Here is a 26,670-nt window from a genome sequence, read left to right on the forward strand (position 1 = left end):
CTGCAGTAAATAGTTAATATTAATCGGGGTGATGTTTATATAATTACTGTACTATATTAATAGGATATGCTTTTAACCTAGTAAGATAGTTAGCCTTATAGGGATATATACTAAAATTATTTACTTAAGTTATATAAAAGCCTTGTAAAATATACAGTTTGGGAGTAACTAAGTGTGCAGCGTGAGCTAGAGCAACCAAAAAACAGGCTTGCTTAAGAAAAATAAAGATATGCCTTATACTATACTGTATGTATATTAATATGTTATAGTAAATATATCTACTAATATGCTGATTATTGTGCCGTAGCAGCATTTGCAGTCAGGTGCTGATAATAATATAAACGTATCAGTGACTTTCGCTCCTCTTTTCCAGGCTGGCGGCTGCTACCAAATCTCGTTTAATCTTGTAAGCTTATTTTTAAGCTACTAAGTTTACAGTACATGTTTACTTACATACAATTATATACATTTATAAACAGGTATAGTAGTATTAATACCCAGCTAATATAAACATGCACAATAGCGGCATTGGATGGGGATATTTACTAAGTCCGAACCCTTGACAATCCCGGCCGTGCAAAGCCGGTATGTAGAAATGGTGCTCAAAGTAAAAAAAATACCTTTTTTTATAACATAGTTACGTCGGCCGGCACATGGCTCCTGCTAGCCGGATATCTGGTCTTTCAGGGACCTTTACCTCTTTGCACGATTCTGCTGTGGTTGGGGAAATAGCGACCCATAGCCACACCGGCTCCTGAGGTAGTGAACGTTTATTCCTCTGGTATTTGTGAGACTTGTCAGAGCAGGCTGTTTATGGAAACTACGCAGGAGGAGGAGCCTAATGGAACAGATAATGCACGGCAACTTAACTAAGTCTAACTGGCGGGTGAGATAGATGATACAGCGTACGAGCTCGAGCACTAAATGCTGCACCAGCACTTTTAGCGTGAGAACAAATTGGGTAGGGTTAATGCTGTATCCGCAGCCAAGGCTGAACTGATTTTCAGAGCTTATCCTTTATGCTAATAATGCGCAATTTTCTGTACTGGTTGTACCTAAGATGATTATTTTAAAACCGATGAGTTTTGGTACTGTAAGAGGAGCTCGTGTATTCACGTCTCTTTCCAATCAAAGGGGTATCCGTGCCAGTGCTATTTGGTAGCCTACAACTTCCCTGCGCATTCTTTTTATAATGGTATTACTGAGATTGTTCATCTAACGTTCATGGGTTACGCCGGAAGGACCCTTGCAAGGCAGCAGGATCTCGATCGCCATCGAGTAGTTCGACTAGCTGAGAAGTCCTTACAGGCAATCCACAATCTAGGCGTGCTTCATAGTGATCCAATACCCGGAAATATGATCTGGGACGAGAAAAGTAGTCGGGTGACGTTTATTGATTTTGAGCGGGCAACGCTGCAAACCCGACGAATACCACTAGGGGGAATTTCACCTAATCAGAAACGCAAGCGGGAAGTCTGCCTCTGGGAGAAGAGTCCAAGCTCGCGAAGCGCGCATGAGACATGGTTTATGATGATGTGTTGAAGATAACTATAAGTCTATGACTCATTTAGTTGTGTTGTATGATAAAAGATCTCAATGCTTCCCTCTGGGAGTAGCACTGCCAAATGAACAGACAGTACGCAGAAAAATAAGGCAGAAGACCGGCAAAAGTCAGCGCGTTGATCAACGTCGAAAAGCGATATCTTGCAGACCAAAATGCGCTTTCTGTTTTGCTGAGGCAATGTCACTTCGCTTCCTGCGCTAGCCTATAGAAGGTTAATCATTTTTTCCCGCCAACCAATCTGGCTTTTCTGAGGAGAGGTGAACTATTTATAAGATTATCAAATAGGGAGAAAAGGCACCCTTGTGGACGTTACGTTCAAAACCATGGCCAGTATCATACAGATTGTGTTGCGAAGTTTTCCTTATCAACGGGCGACCTAACATTCTTAGTAGCCTCATCCGGTCGCCAGATTGCTGGTCAATGCGCTTCCGACACCCACCTCTGGATCTGACAATGTTCCGATAAGAGTGAGACATCTCGGAAACATACATACTGGCTTAGGTTCGGAACCTGGCGATCGTCCTTGCCCTAACCCACCTAGAGTTATGCGGCTCTTCTTTGTCGAGGTTGCTCCACACTCTCATAAGAGGGCCAGATGGTAATTTATCTGTTGAAGAAATGGTATTCGGACCGATTCCTTCCTAGGCCTTGGCTACGCACAACGTTGTCAATCGCCGAATCCCCTATCCCAGTTGAAGACCAGGGGGTGTGGCATCTAGTTGAGACGTTGGATATATATCTAGTTGAATATATACGCTCCTTAGCAGGCTACGTGCGTGTAGCTGGTATAGCTTCTCCTGCTCTATTCCCCATTTTCCCCTGTGCACCGTGAACCCCATCGAGGTTTTCACAACATTATGATTTACAGTATATTCAGCCCGGCTTGTGCATACACCAGGATTGGATGGTTTCATTTACCCTGACCCTGGCCTCAGCGATATACAGGCTATTACACACACAGCTTCTAACACACTCTACTTAAACTTTCAAGGATAAAGGGAATTAATGTTACCTATAACGCGCATGCCATTGGTCCTTGCCATGTTCGACAAACTACTTCGCGGCTCACTTGGAATAACAGGATCGCTGACAGCCAGTAATAAGTACCAGAAGCATTCCGGTGCCGCCTAATACTTACAGCGTTAATTAATAAGACCCACAACGAGTCTCTGCATTTTGCAATGAATGTTTTACTCGGAAGCGGTGGGAATATCTTATACTTGATTTTCTCTTGCGTCTGGTCAGTTCGAGTAAAGCATCACGCCACCACCGTGCCACCTCTTTTACTCGTGCTCTTTCTAGTATTTAGAAACAATGACATCCACATGCCCTAGCGCACCGTTCTTCCGGTTCCAAGCTTTCACAGTTACACCATAATCGTCCTCTTCTAGGTCGCGGGTTGGAAATCGTTGGTCTTTTTCCCCATGGGCAGAGCCAGTAGAAAGTACATATTTTCGTGTCACCATCCTTCAGATCGATAGTTCCTTCAGTACCGGACGCAGCATGCGCGCGGCCAGCCGCAGCAATGTTCCCTGTTTTGTTAGGCTGAATATCAAGCTTGTTTATGTCGCTGGCAGGAACCTCATTGTCCTGGTCGTTTCCGTCGTAGAATTTGCCCCTAGCAGAATTAGTACTGTATGTGCTACAGGCACATTAGAACATTACATACCACTTGAGTTTTGCGTTCTTGACAGATATGGGTTGATTCCTGATTTTGTTCTTCACGCGGATAACGACCCATTGCGCTTCAGCCACGATCTCGGGATTTTCCCCGTTACCCTGAGTGGAAGCTCCGGAACCCATCGCAGTGGCAAAATTTAAATAGAACAAAGTAAATGGATTTGTTATAAGCACCAATACAAATTATGGAATATAGTATGTCGCGTTTACTTGGGGGTTCAAAAGCTTGTAAAAATGGTCCTTGTTCCTCTTTAAATATCCCCTGTGATGGCTAATACAAGGGACTCAAGCGACTAGGAGTGAAATACTACCCCGTTTGCGGAACTGTTCTTGGCATTGCGGACCTAACCTACTAGAATCTAATTATCATAACAACCCGACTAGTGTTACACAAGCATTCTTTCACCTCCACGTTCACAGTGAGGTAGGCACGCTTGCAGCATTCATACTGATCGTCAATATGCGGCTGGCTGACCTTGTTTAATTCGGAAAGAATGGGATGACGTTCAGAATGTAGTTACAACAATACTTTTCCGAAAGCCACCGTTGCATCGCCCTTGGAAAATTTTTTTTTTTTTTTTTTTTTTTTTTTAAAACAAAAAAGCTTTTCAACTTCAAAACTACAATTGACTACTGCCAAAGTATCTTGGCTCGGCCGAATCTGAGACCAAAACAATGTTGTCGCCCGTTTCCTCCAGCGTAAATGCCGACAGGAATGGGGAATTCGTTGCCCAGTAGGCTGGTTTATCCGGACGAGGCTGCCCGGCATATAGTTACTAACAACTTGAACTTACCCAGTCAAATTTATTAAAGGTTGGCAGGCCAAACCCTCGTACTAGAAAACAACTCCATGACATAGACGGACAATGTTGTACGAGTAATATTTTCGCTCGATTCTAGATTTCAAAGAGGTGTCTCCGGGATGTCTACCCAGTACCGTTAATATTGTGGCTGATGATTCATGGACTCGTGAAGGGTTGAAGCGATGAAAGCGGAAACAACATGGATGGCGAGTAAATTCAGGCAGTAATTGTCATTTCCCGGAGATACATGTCAGCCAGGCCTTACAGCGGCTCTAAAGAGCCGTTTACATGACACGCGATAGGAGAGTAAAGGAGTCGTCCCGTAATCCAACCAACCACGAAATTCGATCCATTACACTGAAACTATGGAGATGGCTAGTTCACTACATTGTGCGTCAGGTCTCGAAGGGACGTATCAAGATGCAGCAGTGAGAAGATAGGACTTGTTATGGCCTAGGAAACGGAGATGGAAACGAAACCAAATCAACTCTATTCGATACCTTCGAGAATACTAAGCATGGAGAGGAAAGGAAGAGGATCGAGATAAGCAATAGGGTAGATATCCTCATATACTACCACGCTCCATCGTTCCCCCACGACCAAACATAGTAGATAGAACATATAACGAACAAGCAAACTGACATGGCAAACCGTCTGCGCAAACCGTCACTGCGCCGGTTGCCACAGGACTAACAGTGTGAAGACTAGCTACCCACCATTTGCCATGTAAGCATTGAAAAAGCTAGGAGACCGAAATCATGAATATAGCAATTTACTACCAGGTTACTGGGATGGAATTCGGGCTGGGACTACCACCTAGCTATCAACATAGGCGCATACACAAAAAGGAAGATATTTTACAGTAATTAAAATAATGAAAGACATTCTAATATGAACCGAATTGGCATTATGGCTAGCCACAGGGAGCTTTGCAATGTAGATAGTTGTGTCACGACATATTCTCGTCTTCGATGTATTGCATCACCACCTAGTACTAATGCAGCTATTAATTGGCTGATTCTGCATGGGGTACTGTGCAAGATCCATGGCTTACCAAATGAAAATACTAACCGAATAGGCACAGTAGTTAGGGTAAGAAACCGCTTGCGGTTACGGATTCCACATTTTGGCTAGTCACAGAGAGCTTTGTGGTTTAGATGGTCTATGTCATATTCTAGTTTTCGATGTACTGCGTCACCACTTAGTATGAATGCAGCTATGAATTAGTTGACTTTACAACTATACTCAGCCGAGACCTTTTAGCGAATGCTTTTAGCGTCAGGTGCCGTGATGCATCTGCTCTATCTGCTGCATAACGCCAGTGATGATGTCAAGGCAAACACGCTACAAATAAGTTAAACCTTCTTTGTTAGGTAGGTAGCCGATTACGATCGTCTTAATGTCAGGAATAGGCCTTCGTAGTATCTTGTGAATTATCTTATACTTGAGGCTTGATTGCTTCTGATACTATAAGAACACACGCAAGGATAAGTGTACATGCGAACGGAAGCGATCTACATAAGACTTACCCATGGTATTGCTAACTTCAAGGGAATATTGGCCGCTTTGGGAGCAGAGCTTTAGCAATAGAAGTTTAACTCTTGACCGCGCATCCCGGCACCCGCGATTGATCCAGCGTCCCTGAGTTGTAGATTGTCGGTGTCCTCACATAGGCGGCAAACAACCGGTGGGTACTCCTCGATTTAATCTGATCAGCTAGCGCGGGGAAAGCCCTCGTGCATTAAACGCAGGCTTACTTTCTACCTCCAAAGAAACTGCCATGGAGAGCAGGTGTCAAGTTATCATACATGGCGTCACCTCTTGAATAAATGGTGGGCTTCCATAGTACCCCAGTGGCACTACAAACTCATCGAATCGTACTCCACTTTCTGTCTCCTTGCATGATGCCAACAGTTCCATTGCACTATGGCTCCTCTGTCAGAATATTGTCGAACTTATAATAGTAGCTGGTCAGCCTTTGCTCGGTAATTGTTTGCTGGAGCATTCACAGTTTGACCTTAATATAAGTAAGTCTACGGTGCCCTTTATACATTCTTGTCATCTCGCTGCGGTAGCTAGTATTGCTCGGTATTACCCAGAACCCGAGGCTACCCATCAAAATGTACGCACAAGATGGCACGATCAAATTGTGAACAATAATGGCGAGAGCATCCTGATCGCGAGGGCAGATGCACAGCCGTATGTAGCACCTTCCATTACTACCCAGCACTGGGGCTTGCCTTTTAACATGTTAAAATCACAGCGGAAAATTTCACGAGGCGGGCGACAAAGAAGGAAATCCCTCCCCGTGATCTTAATGACACAGAGATCAAGAGCAATGACGAATTCACCGTGAATTTCTGCGGCCGCGACTCGGAACCTACTGATACAAAAGGTACCCTTGATCTTACTGATCTAGATGATGACTGCATCGCTACTCTCTCTTGGAAGGTACCTTTCTGGTCGAAAACGAATACATTTCAGGTGCAAAACATCAGATCCGGCTATACTGTGACTGCGGATGGCTACAACAGGACTGGTAGCGGACTTGGTACTGCAGTAGTAAAGGTCGTCAAAGGTTAAAACGGGAGTTTGGCTTCAATTATCTACCATTTCCCACAAAGCTTGGGCAGAGTTAGTCGCACTTCTGTGTATATTGTTAATCTGTACACTATCTCGAAGGATGATTGTGTCAGATAACAGATAGTCACAAACCTTTAGTTTCTCTCAGTACATGCCATTATTATAATGTTTTGAAATACTTAAAACCTCTACGAATTGAGAGAAAGGGACCAGAACCACCCCGATAGTCCTACTCGCCAAAGCCCGCTTCGCCTTTTCCCTCATTACTATAAACGCTAATAGAAGCACATTTTCAACTGTCCCTTTTTTTTTTTCCCCAGAACACAGCTCTTTTATATGATTTGCTGATCGTTTCAGAGCCACAGCGTGCGACAGAGAGCGTCACCAACGCCCTATCCCAGATAAAGTATCTAGTGGATCGATCTATTGAGAGAGAAAGTCCCGGTGAAATGTTAATAACCCTTCTGTGTAATATAATATGATTTTTCGGCCAAATTAGAACACCACTCAAGGATTTCCGCTCGCGCAATGGATGACCATGATATCATTATATAATCACCAGTTTAGGGGCCATAACTAATAGCCAACGACGATGATACCGTGCTCAGGAGAGCGTCTGAAGTAACGACTTTCCATCGCCCACATTTACATTTCTGAATGCAACGTCTATGACAAATTCATCGTCTCACTAAGTTATATGACGAATTAGTTGCGATATATTCTTGGAATTGTGTCTAGCTGAAGTACGTGTTCTTATGGCATGCAGGAAGTGTAATGGTCATCACTTGCACATGTTCACCTAAGGTCCTGCAAGCCATCCGAGTAACAGACGGGTTTGTGGAGCTTTTCTCTGGTTCACTTTCTAATTTTTACGTGCCTTTCTTTACTTTTGTTTTAAACTTTTTTGTCTTAAACTTTTTCTCATAAAGAGAATGATTATATAGGAAACCTAATCTGCATTTAGTTCTATTCGCTCTACTATGTACTATAAGTATCCTAATATTGATTTCGACTTGGCGCCGTCTAAAACTAATTTGGACTCTGGACAAGTCAACACATATTGCAATAATTTAGTGGTCTGAGGTATGAAAGCAAAAGGCCCGTTAAGCAAAACGTAAATAATGCATTATATAATAGAGACTGACAAGGATAATAGGTCATAGTTATCAATAGCTTGCTGGATCCTTTTCATAATGCTTTTAAAGCTATGTCTCATTCATATAATACCCTTTGCTTTCTTGCTGGCCGGCAGCTGCTCTGGTGAGAGTATTCTCGAGCAGACTGTGTTGCAAAGCGATAGCCGACGACCGATATATCTCATTGCCCACCGCGTTTTGCATGCCAGTGCGGTCCCACAAGCTCTCAGTGACGGTGCCAATGCACTTGAGGTGGATGTGGCACCCTATAATGGGGTCTGGTATGCGTGGCATGCTGACAAGAATACACCTTGGGATAGGCCACAGGATACCGTGGAAAAATTGTTTAGCGCTGTTGCCGCGCAGCATAAAGATGGGAAGCCAATTACTTTTCTCTGGCTGGACATTAAGCACCCAGGCCATTGTTCTTCGGCAGGCAATGAGTGTATCATCACAGAGCTACAGCAAATGGCACAAAAGAAATTGAAGTCCGTTGGTGTCCGAGTTCTCTATGGCTTCAGCCTGGACCATTCTAACAGCGGAGCCTGGGAGACCATTGCTAAGAATTTGACGGCAAATGAAGCGATGGGCCTAAACGCCAGGCTCAATCGGCCATCGATACATTCTCTAGTAAACAGAATAAAAATATGATCCCTTCACATCAGAGGGTTATAGACTTCGGGTTTTCGGCTCTCTGGTTGCCTCGTATCATGGATTGCCACAACGATAGAAGGAATTGGGGAAGTATAGCGGCGTCTGCTATGAACTAAGTGCAGCATCAAGGAGCGCGATCGTGCTAAACCAAGGAGGCCCAGGATTGGAAAGGTCTTTGGCTGGACAATTACAGATAAAGAGGAAAACACCGACACTGCGGGAACCTTACTGGGATTCGCGAAGGTTGATGGCTTAATCTACGGCGAAGTACTCTCGCATTACCGAGACAATGAAAGCAATCGTATTGCCATACGAGAGATCAAGAAATGGCTATGGAATAACTCCAAAACACACCGTGCGGCAGGCCAAGGAGATAGCCCTTGGTAACAGTTGTCGCAACTGTGAAATGGTCCGCTATTGTTTGGTGGTAAGCTTTCAGGGGTTCTGAGCAAGGGATGGTTGATTTGTGTAATATAAGGAGACTACAAAACCATCGCCATGTGTGTGACGTCCTGCCGCCGGAATGTAAATCTACCAAAAGTATGACATTACCAGCCGTGCACTCCATGTTTCTGATTCCTTAGGTGGATCATTGCTGCGTGAAACGGATTTAAAGTGAATAATGTTTGTTTCCCTTCAATCTAAAACCTACATCCAATTAACGGTTCGAAAGGGACATGCAATAAAGGATGTGCAAATCCTGACTTGACATTAACACCGATATTTAAGCATGCATCCATAAAAGTACGCTTATTACCAATTTTGATGCAGATCTAAGTTGCACGCTGCGAAGGACCCCATGGTTTGAGGTTCTCCAATTACGTAAACTGTGGTGTTCAGCATATCGAATATGCGTGATAGTTTTGGTAGGCCATTATTTTTTGAACAAATCCATTGTATGAAGGAAAGTTTGTTGAATATTTTGGATATACATAGTTTGTTTAATAATTGTTACAAGGTCTTTTGTCGCATTTCCCAGCGCACTTCCGCGATTTTATCGCGCAAAGGTATTGCTATTTAATCACGAATTAACTTAGTAATCTAACAAATAAGATTAGTATTTATACTGGTTGGTAGTGTTACTATATTAATATTGTTATCTCTGGCTTCCTTTATAGGATTAGATATTAGTTAAGGGCTGCCTTCTTACTCTATAAAGGGCCATTAGCAGTTAAAGCTGGTGTTACTAATAAGGGGAGTCTGCGGTGCAGTTATTTTATCCTTTCCTTTGGAGGTTTTGGAGGCATCGCGGTGGTGATACTACAATAATTATCGCAACTGGTAGCGAATCTAGGGGTAAATCCGCATTAGAAGTAAACAATGAATCAGTAAATAATAATTTAACCCCCCCTTAGAACATGCAATAGGGTGGAATAACGATATAAAAGAAACAGCAGGTAGATTAGTGCTAGCCGAAGCGATTCCGTATATTTTTTATAAACAAAATGGTCTTCGTTTAGCTTGAATTGAGGGGTCATAACCTGTTGGAAGCGATTGCTTGTTCTATTGAACGGGTGGCCGGGTCGCCGCCAGGTTACAGTGTTGCTAAAAGCGAGCTTACATAAATGATGACTAAGCGAGGTCGAAACCGGGGCAGGCGCCCATGCGGCAATATGCTCCAACATTAGTTAGTCCCCATCTAGATAAGCTAGACAGCTTGCCCGAGCCCCTGCTACTGGCGTGTAGCTGGTATACTGTACTTCTGCCACACATTCCTTCCCTGAGCGAATAATCATAACATAACGCATTGTGGATGTGTTAATGTGTAAGACATATGACGATAGACAGAGAGTTAATAGTGTCAATGCTGGTGTTAGTCGATAGAAACTTAGATCTGAAGTCGCCAGAGATGTGGTGATGTTTTCAAGTGGGCTTGGCGGATCGGATTCCTCTCGGCCGAGCCGGCCGTCATATTTCTCCCTATATTCAATGATTCGAATATTCCTTTCCTATTCTACTCTCACTCTAGAATAACTACAATGAACGCGACTAATTCTAACATCCGCGGGGACCAACGGTCTCATATTTCTCGCAAATACACGGCAGGATGGCGGCGTGTGATCAGCAATTTCAGTCCATCGTATGACCTCATCGCATCCATGTTGAAGCGCATCTATTAACGGCTCGCAGATGGTTCTCAACCACAATGGGGACCGGAATTGTTGGCATTCTCTTCCACATTATTCCGTTTGAATATGCAGCGTTGGACTACATGGCCGTTATTTTCTTCGTCCTGAATGCCATCCTCTTCGCCACCGTCTTCTCCATGTCCATCCTGCGATATGCGCTCTACCCCGAGATCTGGGGCGTAATGATCCAAGATCCCGTCAATTCACTTTTCTCGCTACTTGTCCCATGGGGCTCGCCACGTTGATTGAGATGTGGGTGTTTATCTGCGTGCCAAGGTGGGGTGATTGGGCGCGTACGACAGCCTGGGCACTGTGGATTGTCGACGCGGTTGCTGCTGCGTCAGTGACGGTATCGTTATCTTTTGTCCTGTTAGTTTTCCCACCGATGGTATTCATAAGATCCTAACATATGCCTAGCATATCACAGAGCCATGTCACCTCGCTGGAGCTCATCACGGCCCTCAATTACTCCCGATTGCTGCAACGATTGTTGCTTCTGGAGCCAGTGCGGAAGTAGCTGATATTTTGCCAGACCTTACCCCGCCAAGGGGACAATGATTGCATCCTATGTGCTCTGGGGAATGGCGACACCCATGGCAATGATGGTTTTGGTTATTTACTATCAGCGACTGGCCGTCCATAAGCTCCCATCGCGGGGAGACAATTGTGAGCTGCTTTCTGCCTCTTGGGCCGTTAGGATTTGGTGGATTCAGGTAACTGTCAGTCCATATGAATAGGTATTGATACTGACTACGCACAGCATTCTCTATCTTGGGAAGGTTGCTCGGAAGCTACTTGGAGAGTCTAATACTTTGGATCCACTAGTCGGACATATAGCCTATATATTCGGCATCTTGATATCACTGCTCATGTGGGCTTTTGGTCTCATTTGGCTGGTGTTTGCGCTGGCTACTATTTATTATAGCTCGCCGTTTCCTTTCAATATGGGCTGGTGGGGATTTACTTTTCCGCTGGGTGTGTATGCAGCCAATACCATGCTATTGGGCGTAGAGATGGATTTGATGTTTTTTAAGATCTGTGGGACGGTATGTATCTCCTGTCTATTGGTCTATGCAATAATATAGGTCTGACTGCTTGAAGGTTCTAGCTGCTGCTGTGGTAATGCTGTGGCTGGTGGTTGCCAGCCGGACTGCACGTGGAGCATGGCAGGGTAGTTTGTTTCACGCTCCTTGTCTGCAGAACCTTAAATCCAAGGCAGAGGATGAAGCTATCACGGATTGATCGGCATATAGATATATACTGAATCCGGGTTTTCATATCTCGATTTAGCTGGCCGGATAGATAGAAGTGCAAATACTCTAGAACAGCAGTGGACAGAGCTAGCCCGGTATTCTAAACTAGTGGAGTATTTCTTACATATAATATTAAAAAACCAATAATAGTAATGTGGTTTCCATTTGCTATATATAGAGTAAAAGAAGCAGTATATATTCCTTAGAATATGCCCCAGTATCTGGGTGGACCCTCCTTCCGGGATTCTGCATTTATCCACTGTAAATATTCGTGAGTACAACCCTAGGAACCTATTATAATAGGTATGTTTTAGAGGACATACTTACGCCGATCTATTTTAGCATGCGTAAAAGTCCTCCTCGCCTGGGTTGGTCATTTCCATTCTTTGTAGACATTTCCACAACTCATAGAATGGGTAGGCGAACAACGTACGACTTCATTTTACTCCCGCATACTGTGTATATATAACGTCGAAATTTTGTTGTCTACTCTTAAATAATATACTCTGCAGGCACTTAATGGCCAATAAATTTCACAAACTGATCAGGTAAATAATATTACACGGACGTGCTAGATATTATAGATATGTATAAATCCCAGAAAACGAGGTGGTGCCAATTTAGTAGAAGTCGCCTAGCATATGTCAGCATCTACAAGGACGTTAAAGCATATTAAATTTTAAGCAGTAAGTTTAGTATCTATTTTAGCAACGGAATTTAACAGTTCGTTTAAATTTTTAATTGCTTGCATTATTATAAGCCAGACGCCCGTACCAGCAATCCAAATCCATTATGTCGACTATAATAAGCACCAGCAAGTCTAGCACAGTAGTGCTGATTCTAGTTGGTGCGAAATAAAAGATTTTTTCTTGCTGATCCTAGCATGCTCTTGAAATTACTCTGATAATCAGTTCTTTCCATTGACAGCAATAATTTTCGGCTCAACCAAACTCAGTAGGAATCCTAGGTCAGCGTTTATTATAACCAGAATGATAAGCAAAGCAGCCCGTGGCATGTCTCCGCTATAGCTAGTGACTTGTAACAGAATTTATCTATGCGTCAGAATATGTAACTTTTCGAGGGCTGCAGTGATTTACTGGCTCAGTATTCTGCTGCTGCAACCCCCTTGCAGAGGAATCAAGTCTATCTGCAGCTCAGTCTTCATGCTTATACAAACCCTACATATCTCATCCCCTTTAGTTTACTGACAGTGCCAATTGAATGATGCCTTTCTAGGCTCCCTGGGGGTTGGGGACTATATCGGAACTCTCTCTGTGTTCTCTATTTATACCTGCATGTATCCCTCTGGGCATAAATCCCTACCCTACATACCAGAATAGCATACCTCTTTCAAGTTCATTCTCTCCTCTTTTAGTTTTATTACTTCCTTGGATCAAGTGACTCTGTCCCAGCCACCTCCAATTCCGCAAATCATGGCCATTCAAAGGGCATTGGATGCAGTCAAACCAGAGAGTCACAAACAGTACAACGGCTCTGGCAAGCAAATGTTGGAGCCTCGTTCCCCGTTCTTGAAGATTACCATTGTGCAGTCAAAGCTCCAATGCTTACGAAGAACAACGTACCCTATATTACCGTTCTCCAAATATTGACACTGAACCCAAACCCAACTGCATCGACTGATTTCGCCGAAAGCTGTATCCTTCGGGTCAAATGCAAGCCAACATCCCTTGACACCCCTGCCAATTGCAAAATACAGTCACCGGCCACTTTCTAGACGATCTTGAAGCAACCCCGAAAGCTGTATGGGGCTGTTGCTATTGGTAAAACAGTCAGGTTTTATCGCTTTGACGGCCAGGAGTCACCCTGACAGAAAAATTAGCGCCACTTCAAAGCGACCCTTCAGATTTGAGTAACCCAATGGCCTGGTCGAGTTGTGCGGCTGATGGATTTTGTGAAACTGAATGGACGGCAATGGGCAGGGAGTTAACGTTGATGTTAGAGCTGGAGATGATTCAGGATGTCATCAGAGCTTCTCCGGGCTTTCGACAATCCGACCTCCCGCAATTGGAAGCAGGGATATAGAATCCAGCAGCAGATCTAACAGCCTCCCCAATCACTCCATTTTTCTCGATGATTACGCCCAATCTAGTCCGGCACACGCATGAAAGCTGCACCAACTCCAGTACAGTCGGCTACACAGCCAATCCGGAGGGTATCCTCCAGCCACTAACCTCGTATCGCAGCCTCGCATCATCTTGGCTGTCATTCTTGCTCTAAATGGCCCCAGAATAGAGAAGCGATTGGAAGTAAGTAGGTGGGTATCTCACTGCTCAGACTGCCCGTCACACGATCTAGATTTACACTCCAGTCTTGCAGTTGACGAGGTCTCTGACTTTCTTATCTTCTGACAACACTGGATGCTGTTTTGTATCCATCGTCGTGATGTCGCGCGCATCCATCATGGTAAGTATCCTGTTCTGTACTTGATTGTAAACTGCTAAGTGAGAAGAATATTGGAGAACATGAGTACCCCTTCCTAGAGGAAGTCTTTACACCTGCTGAGCAACCCAAGATCGAGTAAGGCGTTCTTCGTCCACTGTTTACTATTCTTTTTTAACATCTCAGCTTTGTGTTCGTCCACGGCCTCAACCCACGTGGGAGAAATGACCATCCGTTCGAGACCTGGACCCATCAAAATGGCACCTTCTGGCCCAGAGATCTCCTTCCCCATGACATTCCCCAGGCGCGCATCTTCATCTATGGATATAATTCCAACATTACGAACCCGCAGACTATGTCGACTGCGGGTGTCAGAGATCATGCTAATACTCTATTGAACTTGTTGGATATGGGCGAAGTCCGCAGTTGGTATCTATCATCTCTGTTCTCTTCGGTATGTTGTGCATGCTAACAGAACGTTAGAACGTCCGACTCCCCAAGATCATCTTCATCGGCCATAGTCTAGGCGGATTGGTGATTAAACAGGTTTGTGTCATGCAATTCCAATGTATATCATCTAATGTCAACTTAGGCCCTGCTCAACGCCCAAGAAGACCCTAAGTATACCGCCATCCGAACTGGAACCTCCGGCCTCGTCTTCTTCGGCTGTCCGCATCACGGCACCAAAGGCGTCGAACTGGGCAAGATCGCAGCCAAAGTTGCCCGGTTCGTATCAAAGGCCATGCCAGCAACGATCTGTTAGATTGTTTGGAACATAATTCGCTGTTTACCCGACAGATGAGCGTGCGTTTCTCGCACCAGCTGGAGGATTATAAAGTTGTCAGCTTCATCGAGGGAAAGGAGGTGTTGCTTGGTGGTTCGGGGCCAGCGTCCATCAGTCACGTTCGTATATCCTCTCCCAATGCTGTGGATCACTCAAACTCAATCAACACAGCTAGTCGTCGACGAAGAATCTGCCGTCCTGGGCCTCCCCGGTCAGCGTGAGACCCGCCTCAAACTCGACGCAGATCACTCGCAGATGTGCAAGGTTGGCTCCCGCGGATCGATGTACAAGCTCATCAAAGGAAACATCAAACAGATCGCAGATTCAGTCCTCGTTGCCGAGCAGGGATACATCCCGCAACCGTCGACGACGTCGCGTCTACCTCCCCCTGTGCCTCCCCGGATGCATCTCAACAGCAGCGCATCCTACCCTCTCAGTCGATCGCCAGCACCGACTGCCCAACGAGTCATCGGAACGCTTTTTGTCGCTGTCGATAACGATCCCCGCTCCATGCAGGCCGCAGAGCAAAGAATAATTGGCAGTGGGATAAAGCTCGAGATATAGAATATGCCATCTTCCAGGAACATCTACGGACTCTAGGTCCAGATCACCACAGCACGTTACTGGTCGGATATAACCTCGCGGAGATCGACCTGCGGTCGAGTACCTTAACAAGGCGACAGAGTGGTGTGAATGGGTCTCGAATAACACCCAGCGCGTATTCGACCGACGACATCCTCTCGCCATGAAAGCCGAGAGTCTCATGGGTGAAATTCTCTGCCACAAGGGCAAATACCAGGAAGGCGAGTCGGTATGCGCCAACGTCCTGGCCAGGCAGCAGATGACCATCGGCGAAGACGATCTCGATACGCTGGAAACCCGCCGAAGACTCGCCGAGGCGTATGGCTGTCTCGGTCGTCGCGAGGAAGGCGTCGCTGCGGCTGAAACGTGCCGCACGGCTGCAGCATCTCCTGGGTGAGAACCACATCCAGGCACTGGCTGCAGTGCTCTGTACCGCTGAGCTCGTCGTCTCGAACCATACCCAGACCGAGGTGGAGAGAGCCGCCGCAAGATTTAACCCGCAGACACAGACAGCCGTTGATGAAATCTCCAAGGTCTCCCGCGAATTGCACAATCTTCTCGGTCCCCGACACCCACTCACCATCTGGGGGCTACGCATCCTCGGCGCCAGTCAGATGCAGGCCAGCGCCAGCATCACCGAGCCCTCGGAGACGCTGCGACGCGCGCTCGCCAGCGCAGAGGAGTATCTGGGTGCGGACCACCCCGGAGACTATGAACATCGTGGCGCACATGGGCATGATGTATGCAATGCAGGGCGGCATGGCCAGGTTTTCGTATGGCGCTTCTGGATCTAATGCCGAAATAGCAGTGCCTTGGCTCCAACGGTATCTGACCTGGGCAGAACATCGGCTGGGACGAGGCCATCCCGATGTACAGGGCACGCTCTCCATGTTGGCCATGATGTATATGACTAGACAGCAGTATCCGCAGGCGCAGGGCTACTTCGATCGACTTCTCGCTTCGTATGATGAGTCAGGCACCGAGTTACCGGAGAATGTACGCACGATGGCGGAACTATGTCGGATGAATACACGGTTCCTGGAACCGCAAAGAGGATCAAGTCTCCAGGGATTGTTGAAGTCGTTTCAAAGACAGATATAGGTGATGATCCATGCTATTGAATATTACACTATCGACGATTTCCCGATTATCCTATTCCCAATTCTCTAATTCGACCATTTCTCCGACACATTCTTTCTACATCAACCAGTCAGCTACTTGCAAAGTCAGGGACCGATCTAAATACCCAATGAGACTCTCGAATTTTTTTCGCACACTGCATCTGTGATCTTCTCATTGACATCGCGCGTCTATTTCGGATCGATTTTTTCCTTCCGAACTTTCTCTCCTGGGCATATAGAGCTGCGCTTGTTAATAGCTCCGTTGAATCATGGGAGGGCTAGTTACCCTTTGTCCAGATAGTCCTTGTGATTGCCACCTCTTGCGTGGGGTTCATCCTCGCTGGCTTGGGATTCGGCTTTGTTTCTGCCGAAGAGTTTTGCAACTAGGCAGATAAGCATTTCCATGATTTATTGGTGGATCGCAGATTGCGGGGATCGGGTAAAGGAAATAAGGGAGGGGGCATAGGTAGTCCTAGATTTGCGATATAATCTACTCTTTTTATCCTGGTTTCTGGAAACGTTGTTTACATTCATAAACTCTTAGCATTCTTTCACTGCTATGTGAGTATTTCTTGCCATGCAGTGATGAGCAAAAGTAGAGTGAGTACTGTCAGTCAGGGGAGGCAGTTATATGCACCGCCACAGGATTTTCACATCCATGGTCCACCCGAAAAGGAAGAATAAAGTGAAAATTGGCATTGCCAAGCGGACTCCGCGGGACTTGCCCAATTGAATGGGGATTGGCCCACGATCTGACCATCCTCCCTGGTGTGGCTAGGCTACAAGATATGTATCCATGGATTGATCAGGGTTTGATGACCCTGGGTAGTTGATCGATTATAGGATATTAATTATATTGATTCTACATCCCATCCAGTGTTGTATACTATTTAATGGCAGTAGCAGTAATATCCAGTACAGACTATACGGTGCAGGCACAATTCTCTTAAAGGAAGTTATGAAATTATGCGAATGATGAGTCATCTTCCGTTACCGGTTCGTGGGGCAAAAAAAAAAAAAAAAAAGGGCTGCCCAAAAAGATCAGAAAAAGGACTGGGAAATGACAAAATTGGGGGCCTGGGGCCGAATTTCAGTCTTTCTGAACTGACAATCGCTTCGGAGATGTCTCATCTCTTATCCAGCCACACTGCGCCATAGAAGAGGAGAAATTGCTGCCTACAAAGCACCCCTCAGGCGCCCCATATGCCTTGTTGTCCCTGGATCACTCAGTCAGCCACGATTGTCCTGTACAGACACAGCGAATACGAGCAATCCCATGCTAACCTTCAATAATCATGTTGCCTACAGCCCTATGCCACTGCCGGACTCCGATTGGGGTCACGATTGGGGGATTTATCTCCACCGGGCACCGTATCTTCGTTCCTTGTCGTTCCGGTTGGTCCACGCTAACTGGACGCTATTGACGAGGCTGTACCAACGGTGGATCGAGTGGTTCCTTGGGATAAAATAAATAATATAATGCTCCGTCCGTTCTTCTCTGACTGTGAAGTTTCATAGATCTCATACCCAGGACCGCCCAATGAAGATCCCTCTTCTGTCCCTTGCGGCAGCTGGTCTGTCCAGCGCCGCCTCTCCCTCTCGATCCGCGTGCCCTTCCCAATGCCCCTGACGGTTACGCCCCGGCCAATGTCTCCTGTCCTGCCACTCGTCCCAGCATCCGATCCGCCGGAGAATTGTCTGCCAGCAGAGACCGACTGGCTCAAGATCCGTCGCAAGGGAGACCCTTCAACCCTGAAGGATCTCCTGGGCCGACTAAACATCGCCTCCTTTGACGCCGCCAAGTACATCGATACGCATTCCAGCAACATCTCCAATATCCCTAATGTCGCCATCGCCGTCTCTGGCGGTGGTTACCGTGCCATGACCAACGGCGCCGGTGCCCTCAAGGCCTTCGACAGTCGCACCGACAATTCCACCGCCAAGGGCCAGCTGGGCGGCCTGCTGCAGTCGGCTACCTACGTCTCCGGCCTCAGCGGTGGCAGTTGGCTACTGGGTTCCATCGTGGTTAACAACTTCACCACCGTCGGCGCCCTGCAGGCGGACGAGAAGGTCTGGAATTTGGATAAGAGCATTTTCGAGGGTCCCAACTACAAGGGCGTGCAGATCCTCAGCACCGCCAGCTACTGGAAACATCTCATCAAAGCGGTGGACGCTAAGGAAGAAGCCGGCTACAACACCTCCATCACTGACTACTGGGGTCGTGCCCTCTCCCACCAGTTCATCAACTCCACCACCGACGACGGTGGCATCGACTACACCTGGTCCTCCATCGCCCTGACCGACACCTTCAAGCGCGGACAGATGCCCCTGCCATTGGTCGTTGCCGACGGACGTAACCCTGGCGAAAAGGTCATCGGCACCAACTCCACCGTCTACGAGTTCAACCCCTGGGAATTCGGCACCTGGGATCCCTCCGTCTACGGCTTTGCGCCACTGGAATTCCTCGGCTCTCGATTCGAGGACGGCAAGTTAGCTGACGACGAAGTGCGTGCGAGGCTTCGACAACGCCGGCTTCGTCATGGGCACCTCCTCGTCACTGTTCAACCAGGGTCTCCTGCGTCTCAACAAGACCGATGCCCCCGACTTCGTCAAGGACACCATGTACAAACTACTCAAGAGCATGGACAAAAACGACGAGGATATCGCCGTCTACTCCCCCAACCCGTTCTACCGCTACCGCAACGCCACCCACATCTACGCCCAGCAGCGCGATCTCGATGTTGTCGACGGCGGCGAAGACGGTCAGAACATCCCTCTGCATCCAGTGATCCAGCCCAGTCGCCATGTCGACGTCGTTTTCGCTGTCGATTCCTCCGCAGACACCAACAGCTGGCCCAACGGTGCCTCACTCGTCCACACCTACGAACGTAGTCTCAACTCCACCGGTATCGGTAACGGAACCGTCTTCCCCGCTGTTCCGGACAAGAACACATTCATTAATCTGGGTTTGAACAAACGTCCGACTTTCTTCGGCTGCGATACTAAGAACCTCACCGGCCCGTCGCCCCTGATCGTGTATCTGCCCAACTCGCCCCACACATACCACTCTAACGCCTCCACCTATAAGATGGAGTACTCCGACTCGAGCGCGACGATATCATCCTGAATGGCTATAACGTCGTCACTCGCGGTAATTCCTCCTAGACGCTGACTGGCCATCGTGTGTCGGCTGCGCGATCATCTCTCGCTCCGCAGAACGAACCGGTACCACCCTGCCTAAGGCCTGCGAGACTTGTTTCAAAAACTACTGCTGGAACGGCACCGTCGATAGTCGGGAGCCGAAGAATTACGAACCGGGTTGCAGATGGAGGAGGCTGCGTCTTCTGCTACCCGCGGGCATCTGAATCGGTATTCTGCGCTGATTGCTGTCTCGGTCGCGTTCTTGATGACCATATAGATAGTCACTGGATGATTGGATTGGTTGGTGGCTGGTCATTTACTTTCTTTTCTGGCCTTGAATATATACCTTGATTTTCTTTGTCCTTTTTTCCCCTTCTTTTTTGTAGATAGTTTTGCATAAGCTTATATAGTTACCTTGGATATAATAGAGAATTGCATTCAATAGGTACCTGTGGACTTGTATGTACTCGTAGTTCAACCCAAGTTTATTAGTAGAGTCTTAGGCACGAGCATCCTCCTTGATATCCATGGGTCCACCTACGGAGTATTGAAGGATGATTGACATCATAGCAATGAACTCATTCTCCATTTTTTGACCTTATGATATTTAACGTAGCACTAGAAACGTCCGAAAAAAAAAAAAAAAAAAGGTGATACTCCCGTGTATGGTGCATCCGACGAGTGCTATTTAAACCCAGCATATCCAGAGGGTTATTCCCATGCACCCTGTTTCGTGCCAGGGTTTTCCCCAAATAGGGAAACTGGCCCGCTTTCCTTTGGAGTTGCATGGTTCTCCGACTCAATATTCGCAAAGGGGTACCTCCTTTATTGTCATCAGACCATCGTCGTCCTTGACCTCTGCGGAGGTCAAGCCAATAGAATGCTACAAGTTCTAGCATCCGTTGCATCTCCAGCAGGTAAAACGATGGCAATGGATATGTCGTTGGATTGTGGGTAGTGGGATTATACTGTTCCAGGGAGAGAACCTGCTCGGTGTGTCGTCATTCCACAATTTTAGACTGTTTGCAGTCGTCGAAATTCTTGAGCCCAAGGGGATGTGCTTTAGAAGAGACAGCTATGAAAGGGTGGTATGGTAGTTATTGCATCAGCCTGCACGGGGAGCTATAAAAATTTGGAGACTCTTCCCATCATCGCTTTGTTTGATGGGCTTTAAAGGTGGCCTTCTACCTCTGCCCTCTATAACCTAGATCGACTTCTGCTACCGCTCAATATACTCGAAGCCTTGAAGCAAGTAAGAAGTCGCCAGCCTAAATATATGTTAATCAGCCAACTCTGCAAGATTGCCACTGAGGTGGTCACGAGCCACCTAGGTCACCTGATCACACAAGCAAATTAGGCATTCAATACAATGATCCATATTAGACCTCAAAATAGTGCTATAGCCAAAATTTCTAGACAAAAAAATCTTCTCGTTCAGAACACTCTATTGAGGTAGTTAGATTGTTATTCCACCTTCGCCAGCGTGTTTATCAGCTGGCAAAATCGAATGAGCAGACCGGGTATGCCTAAATCTACAGTAATGCGTATTTTTAGGGACAGGCAAACAAAAATGGAGACATTCTTGGGCTTCCTTTTGACAGGCAAGCCGTCGAAGCTTAATCAGCGAGTTAAAGGAGCTCTAGTTAATACGCCATATTCGTGAGAGTTTTTCAAAGTCTATTCTTCAGCCGGAGATTTTTTATTTCTAAATATCTTCATCTCTAAACTACGTGCCACAGCCGTGGTCTCCACACTTTTCAATATGACGGCTGTGTACAATATTTAAACGTAGTTGATGAAAGCGCCTTACCAAACCACCAACTAATATGGTACCTGCATCCTGAAGAAGGGCGAGGATATGCACATGGTCATTATGCTTGATCTTCCTTCACAGCCCTAACATATGTTCGGGAATGTCGGCATGGACATGCAGCCAACAGTCACCCAGCCGTAACAGCCTCGTACGTGGATCATATGGATTCTACAACACAATATGTACGTCAGTGGGAGAGTAGCATATGACGTGCGGGGTATGGTGAATATCAGGTTATTTTCCCCGTAGAGTTGCGGATCTGTCTCTCTTACTTTATGTTCACTGACATGGTATTAGGCCGTTGTACAAGTTGCATGGGGCATTTTATCTGACTGGTCAAGGTAAATGATCAACAGAGGGGCTACCGGTGCGTAACAAAGGGATAAATACTCTCCGGGGCCGTCACTTCTGCAGGCAATTTCCTATTACCTTCGCATGACACGACCGGTTCTAATACGAGTAGACTTAACATGGGTAGACCCTTGGCTATTGCGGTGGCCGAAACATCTTATCCTGCGGTGTTGGTGGCCGGACTGGCCGTTGGACTGGTAAGTGAGCCTGCGTGATGATAGCAACGGAGTCTATTTACCAATAACATATCGTGGCTAGGGAATTTTATACCTCATCGGTATAATTATCTACAATGTCTACTTCCACCCTCTGGCGCGATTCCCCGGTCCCAAGTCCTTCGCAGCGACACGGATCCCATACATACGAACCATCTTAAAGGGTCGTATACCCCAAACCATCAGGGGATCTACACGTAAAATACGGCAAAGTGATTCGCATTGCCCCGGACGAACTGTCATTCGTCGATGGCGACGCCTGGAAACCCATATATGGAACTCGTCCCGGCCATGGCCAAAAGCCAAAGGATGTCGGGTATTCCCACCCACCGCAAATAATGTCCCCAGCATCATCAATCCAACGATGCGGATCATTCTCGATTCAGGCGTCTACTATCGCATGCATTCTCCGAGCTCGCTCCGAGGCCAAGAGCCAATCGTCAGAGGCTACATCGATCTTTTGATTCAGCGTCTGCATGAGAATGCCAATGATGAGAACAAGCCCGTCGACATGGTGTCGTGGTACAACTACACCACGTTCGACGTTATCGGGAGACCTAGCATTTGGGGAGCCATTTGGTTTGTCTCGAAGAGTCAGATACCATCCATGGGTGAAGTTTATCTTGGGGAACATCAAATTCGGTGCCTATTCTAACCTCATGCGGCGGATTCCAATACTCAAGCCGCTTATTACACTGTTCATCCCCAAATCTATCCTTCGGCAGAGATACCAGCATCTCGAATTAACCAAACAAAAGGTTCTGGGCCGGTTAAAAGCTCCAATGAGAGGCCCGATTTCTTCAGCCACATCCTGAAACATCAAGACACTGAGAAGGGCATGAGTTTTGGAGAATTAATGACAAACGCAAGCACTCTAATTATTGCGGGATCGAAACAACCGCGACACTGCTTTCGGGTGTTACTTATTACTTGCTAAAGACCCTAATGCATACGCCAAGTTGAAAGAGGAAGTGCGAACCGCGTTCAAATCCGATGACGAGATAACTCTGCAGGCTTGCAATCAACTGACGTATATACATGCCGTGATTAATGAAGGACTGAGAATGTATCCTCCTGTCGCTGTTGGGTTGCCCCGAATTGTAGATCCGCAGGGGGATACTATCGCGGGGAATGGGTTCCTGGGGGCGTAAGTACCCTAAATTCTAGATCTTTGATCCTTGCTAACATATGTTTTAAGACAATTACTTCTGTATATCAACTCGCGGCATACCATTCATTGTCAAATTTCACCGAGCCTGATAGCTTCATTCCAGAGCGTTTTTTGGGTGACCCTCGGTTCGAAAACGACAGTAAGACTGTACTTCAACCATTTAGCTTCGGGCCTCGGAACTGTATTGGGCGCAAGTATGATATTTACCGACTTTGGGAAAGCTTAACTAATTCTTCGTTAGTCTGGCATACGTTGAGATGCGTTCTATTTTGGCGCGGGTCGTGTTTAACTTTGACATGGAACTGCATGATCCCAATTTTTGTGTGGACAGATCAAGACTGCTTTATTCTTTGGGATAAACCGGCTTTGAAGGTGAAGTTGACTTCGAGGGTCTAACGTTGTCTTGCCAGATCATGCGATGGTGGATGTGATCTTGTAGCCTGTGGTATATTAGTCTACTACCCTGTAGTCAATACGTCTCGAATGCCAGAATGAAGTGTAAAATTGAGCATAGCCCGCACTGGTAAGAGGCTTTTTTATTTCGTTCAGTTTGCTACTACTCTATTTCGTTGTAGCACTAGTATTGTCTTGCCGGAGCAACACTTCTAAACCACAGTCTGTCAGCTATTCTAGAATATTTCTATATACCTGGCGGAGGGTATAGTACATTTATTGATTTATCTAGAAGAGCTCATTTACACTTTCACGAAAATGAAGTACAAGCACCGATAAAGTGACTTCCTAGAATGGAAGTCCCCGGTTTTATTGACATTCAGCCTGGCATTACCATCCCTGTCTGAGAGCTCTTATGGATTTGATGACACCGCAATGGCTGCTTATGAGAAGTTGACAAAAGACTGCATCAGATTGTGTTCGACCTGATTAAAGGGATGTGCGAGATGGCAAGTCGAGACCCCAACCGTGATGGTTGCAGCCCGTTTCCATATATTCAGGATCCTTTAACTTCAGATTTCATCTTCATTGGGACGATGAAGATCGGCTGATTGTTTCTCCTGTCTGGAAAATCCATGTTTCTTAATGAAAAAAAGTACGCAACGAGGCAGTGCTGATAAAGTACATTGCGAACAATACCCGCATCCCTGTCCCTCGCACCATAGGCTACAGGATGTTGGAAGAGAATACAACCGGCGTAGGGCCATTTATTGTTATGACTTGGATTGAGGGGAAAAGAACGTCTGATGTACTGTACTTCGGGACCGGAAAGGAGGACGCCTTGGATCCTGATATTTACCATGCGATCCTGGAGAACTTATAGGCCAAATGGCGGATATACTCTTCGAGTTATCACACAGTGTCACGAGCAGTAAGATATGTGTCGAACAAGGCTGAGAGGACTGCGAGCACTAGCCGATCTTTGTATGCTGAAGATGTCACAACGGGGTATGAAGCTCTCGATTACGCATGAACCATGACTCAAGATAGATGTCAAGCACTTAAAATAGGCTTATAAAAAGCTATATTGGAGGCTAAGCATACACAGGCTCGACATGATAGGCATATGAAGGCACACTTCACAAGCATGGAATTGCGTCACAAAAAGCCTCTTCGATGGCGTGCTACAAACGATCCTGCGATGGCGCGAACACTAAAACCACCCCACTAAGAATGACATCTCCGCCCATTCTCCGTCACATCATCATCCCACCATGACTTTGTCGGACACCTTCACTGCCATCCCTGTCTTGGACTATTCTCTCGCAACCTCATCGGATACCAAGGCCACCTTCCTGAGAGAGCTGCGCAATGCTCTCGTCAATGTGGGGTTCTTCTATCTCACCAACCCGCCGGTATACGGAGGTGAGGGACAACCTGGTGGCCAAGGCAATCACCCTTTTGATCTACCGCTGGAAGAAATTGGAAATTGAAATGGTCAACAGTAAACACTTCCTGGGGTATTCTCGGCTGGGAGCAGAGTTCACAGCTCGTAAAGTCGGATTATCGAGAGCAATTTGATGTATGATCTATCACTCTTCATCCAAGGCTGCGGTGCTCTGTAGCACTAATACATGCTAGTTTGCAACTGAATTGCCTCCACCTCGTCCGGACGAGCCACTGTATCGCAATATTCGAGGTCCTAATCAGGTAGGCATTCACATCGTCAATTTGTATGAAACGCGCTGACCAACCAGTGGCCGGACGAAACTGCGATCCCTGGCTTCCGCCATGCTCTTGAGTCATACCCTAGCTGAAGTAGGCCCATTGGCAGATGAATTCCAGACCCTTGTGGCGGAAGCACTAGATCTTCCCCAGATGCTCTGAAACCGTATTTCGAGCTCCCCTCTCAACATAAACTGAAGCTGGTCAAATATCCCCGCCACCACCGGCATCCACAGAGGAAGAAACACAAGGTGTAGGCGCCCATAAAGACTCAGAGTTTCTCACATTCCTGCTCCAAGCCACACCTCACCCGGGACTGGAAGTGCAAAATAAAGCCGGAGAATGGATCCCCGCATCACCGATCGAAAACTCCCTGGTCGTGAATATCGGTCGCGCTCTGGAGGCGCTGACAGGCGGAGTCTGTACGGCCACCACGCACCGCGTGAGTCTGGCACCTAAAAACTTCGTCGACGCGCAGGGTGTCTCCCTCGGTCCGCGGTTCTCCATCCCGGTGTTTCGGGAATGAGTCTGGATCTATCCGCGGAGAATATCTCTTTGAAGATTCCGGAGCATATCAGGGACTTGGTGCGCGATGAGAAGATTCGGTCCGATGCGGAAGCCACGTTCAATCAGATGTACAAAGGGGCGTATCGGAGAGGGACATTCATTCATCGAATCACCAGTCATCAGGATGTGGGACGGCGATGGTATCCGGAGGTGTTAGCCTGGGCATTGGGAGAGTATGAAAGCATGATTGCATAGAAGTCGATTAGACCTGCATCAACTTTTCTGGACAGGGACTTGGCAGGTGAGATGTCTGAAACATCGGTGGGATTGTTTCACTTTGTAGAGAATCCCCGTATACTGTGTGAGCTCATCTAAAATGTTGAATGTTCTGTTCACTGGATATTCTTTACTGCTAGTACAAAATAGTATTTAACGGGTCACCACGCATATGCAGACCCGCGTAGCAGTCCCAGACAGAAATATATGATCCCTTTCTGTCTCATCGTCTGTTCTCCGCTGCCGCGTACGACAGCACCAGTGGGCTCCATCATTTACCTAATCGAGGGACCTAACAAATATTTAAATCCGAAGGTATCTCCGTTGTATGTCTCTCCTGTTCTATGCTGTTGGTTAATATCCATGCTAGTTGATGGGTTATAAATAGT

General features: G+C 46.6%; 9 protein-coding genes across 9 annotated transcripts; 8 read left to right on the plus strand and 1 right to left on the minus strand.

Annotated features, from left to right (window-relative positions):
• Positions 1–1,224: 1,224 nt before the first annotated feature.
• Positions 1,225–1,542, plus strand: ATNIH1004_002012 (uncharacterized protein; the record flags this gene model as incomplete). The annotated part of the gene is made up of 1 exon (XM_033566707.1): positions 1,225–1,542. One exon carries the CDS (start codon positions 1,225–1,227, stop codon positions 1,540–1,542), a length of 318 nt encoding a protein of 105 aa, XP_033420706.1.
• A 1,320-nt stretch (positions 1,543–2,862) lies between these two features.
• On the minus strand, positions 2,863–3,367 carry ATNIH1004_002013 (uncharacterized protein; the record flags this gene model as incomplete). The annotated part of the gene is made up of 3 exons (XM_033566708.1): positions 2,863–2,951; positions 3,058–3,182; positions 3,234–3,367. The coding sequence occupies 3 exons, from the start codon at positions 3,365–3,367 to the stop codon at positions 2,863–2,865; spliced, it is 348 nt and encodes a 115-aa protein (XP_033420707.1).
• A 4,456-nt stretch (positions 3,368–7,823) lies between these two features.
• Positions 7,824–8,807, plus strand: ATNIH1004_002014 (uncharacterized protein; the record flags this gene model as incomplete). The annotated part of the gene is made up of 3 exons (XM_033566709.1): positions 7,824–8,047; positions 8,087–8,396; positions 8,550–8,807. 3 exons carry the CDS (start codon positions 7,824–7,826, stop codon positions 8,805–8,807), a joined length of 792 nt encoding a protein of 263 aa, XP_033420708.1.
• A 1,592-nt stretch (positions 8,808–10,399) lies between these two features.
• Positions 10,400–11,791, plus strand: ATNIH1004_002015 (uncharacterized protein; the record flags this gene model as incomplete). Its single annotated transcript, XM_033566710.1, has 6 exons — positions 10,400–10,500; positions 10,551–10,789; positions 10,852–10,918; positions 10,967–11,062; positions 11,310–11,595; positions 11,651–11,791. 6 exons carry the CDS (start codon positions 10,400–10,402, stop codon positions 11,789–11,791), a joined length of 930 nt encoding a protein of 309 aa, XP_033420709.1.
• A 2,414-nt stretch (positions 11,792–14,205) lies between these two features.
• On the plus strand, positions 14,206–16,400 carry ATNIH1004_002016 (uncharacterized protein; the record flags this gene model as incomplete). The annotated part of the gene is made up of 10 exons (XM_033566711.1): positions 14,206–14,226; positions 14,273–14,340; positions 14,389–14,656; positions 14,686–14,748; positions 14,795–14,932; positions 15,001–15,105; positions 15,158–15,313; positions 15,702–15,797; positions 15,844–16,308; positions 16,377–16,400. 10 exons carry the CDS (start codon positions 14,206–14,208, stop codon positions 16,398–16,400), a joined length of 1,404 nt encoding a protein of 467 aa, XP_033420710.1.
• Positions 16,401–18,336: 1,936 nt separating this feature from the next.
• PLB1_3 (Lysophospholipase 1) lies at positions 18,337–19,816 on the plus strand (the record flags this gene model as incomplete). The annotated part of the gene is made up of 2 exons (XM_033566712.1): positions 18,337–19,194; positions 19,259–19,816. 2 exons carry the CDS (start codon positions 18,337–18,339, stop codon positions 19,814–19,816), a joined length of 1,416 nt encoding a protein of 471 aa, XP_033420711.1.
• Positions 19,817–22,113: 2,297 nt separating this feature from the next.
• ATNIH1004_002018 (uncharacterized protein) lies at positions 22,114–22,864 on the plus strand (the record flags this gene model as incomplete). The annotated part of the gene is made up of 2 exons (XM_033566713.1): positions 22,114–22,191; positions 22,253–22,864. 2 exons carry the CDS (start codon positions 22,114–22,116, stop codon positions 22,862–22,864), a joined length of 690 nt encoding a protein of 229 aa, XP_033420712.1.
• A 2,183-nt stretch (positions 22,865–25,047) lies between these two features.
• Positions 25,048–25,590, plus strand: ATNIH1004_002019 (uncharacterized protein; the record flags this gene model as incomplete). The annotated part of the gene is made up of 4 exons (XM_033566714.1): positions 25,048–25,198; positions 25,279–25,355; positions 25,415–25,483; positions 25,531–25,590. 4 exons carry the CDS (start codon positions 25,048–25,050, stop codon positions 25,588–25,590), a joined length of 357 nt encoding a protein of 118 aa, XP_033420713.1.
• Positions 25,591–25,840: 250 nt separating this feature from the next.
• ATNIH1004_002020 (uncharacterized protein) lies at positions 25,841–26,260 on the plus strand (the record flags this gene model as incomplete). The annotated part of the gene is made up of 2 exons (XM_033566715.1): positions 25,841–25,940; positions 25,977–26,260. 2 exons carry the CDS (start codon positions 25,841–25,843, stop codon positions 26,258–26,260), a joined length of 384 nt encoding a protein of 127 aa, XP_033420714.1.
• Positions 26,261–26,670: the final 410 nt, after the last annotated feature.

This window comes from Aspergillus tanneri, assembly GCF_003426965.1.
Source record: "Aspergillus tanneri strain NIH1004 chromosome Unknown AapTan_11_pilon_pilon_pilon, whole genome shotgun sequence".
Lineage (NCBI taxonomy): Eukaryota > Fungi > Ascomycota > Eurotiomycetes > Eurotiales > Aspergillaceae > Aspergillus > Aspergillus tanneri.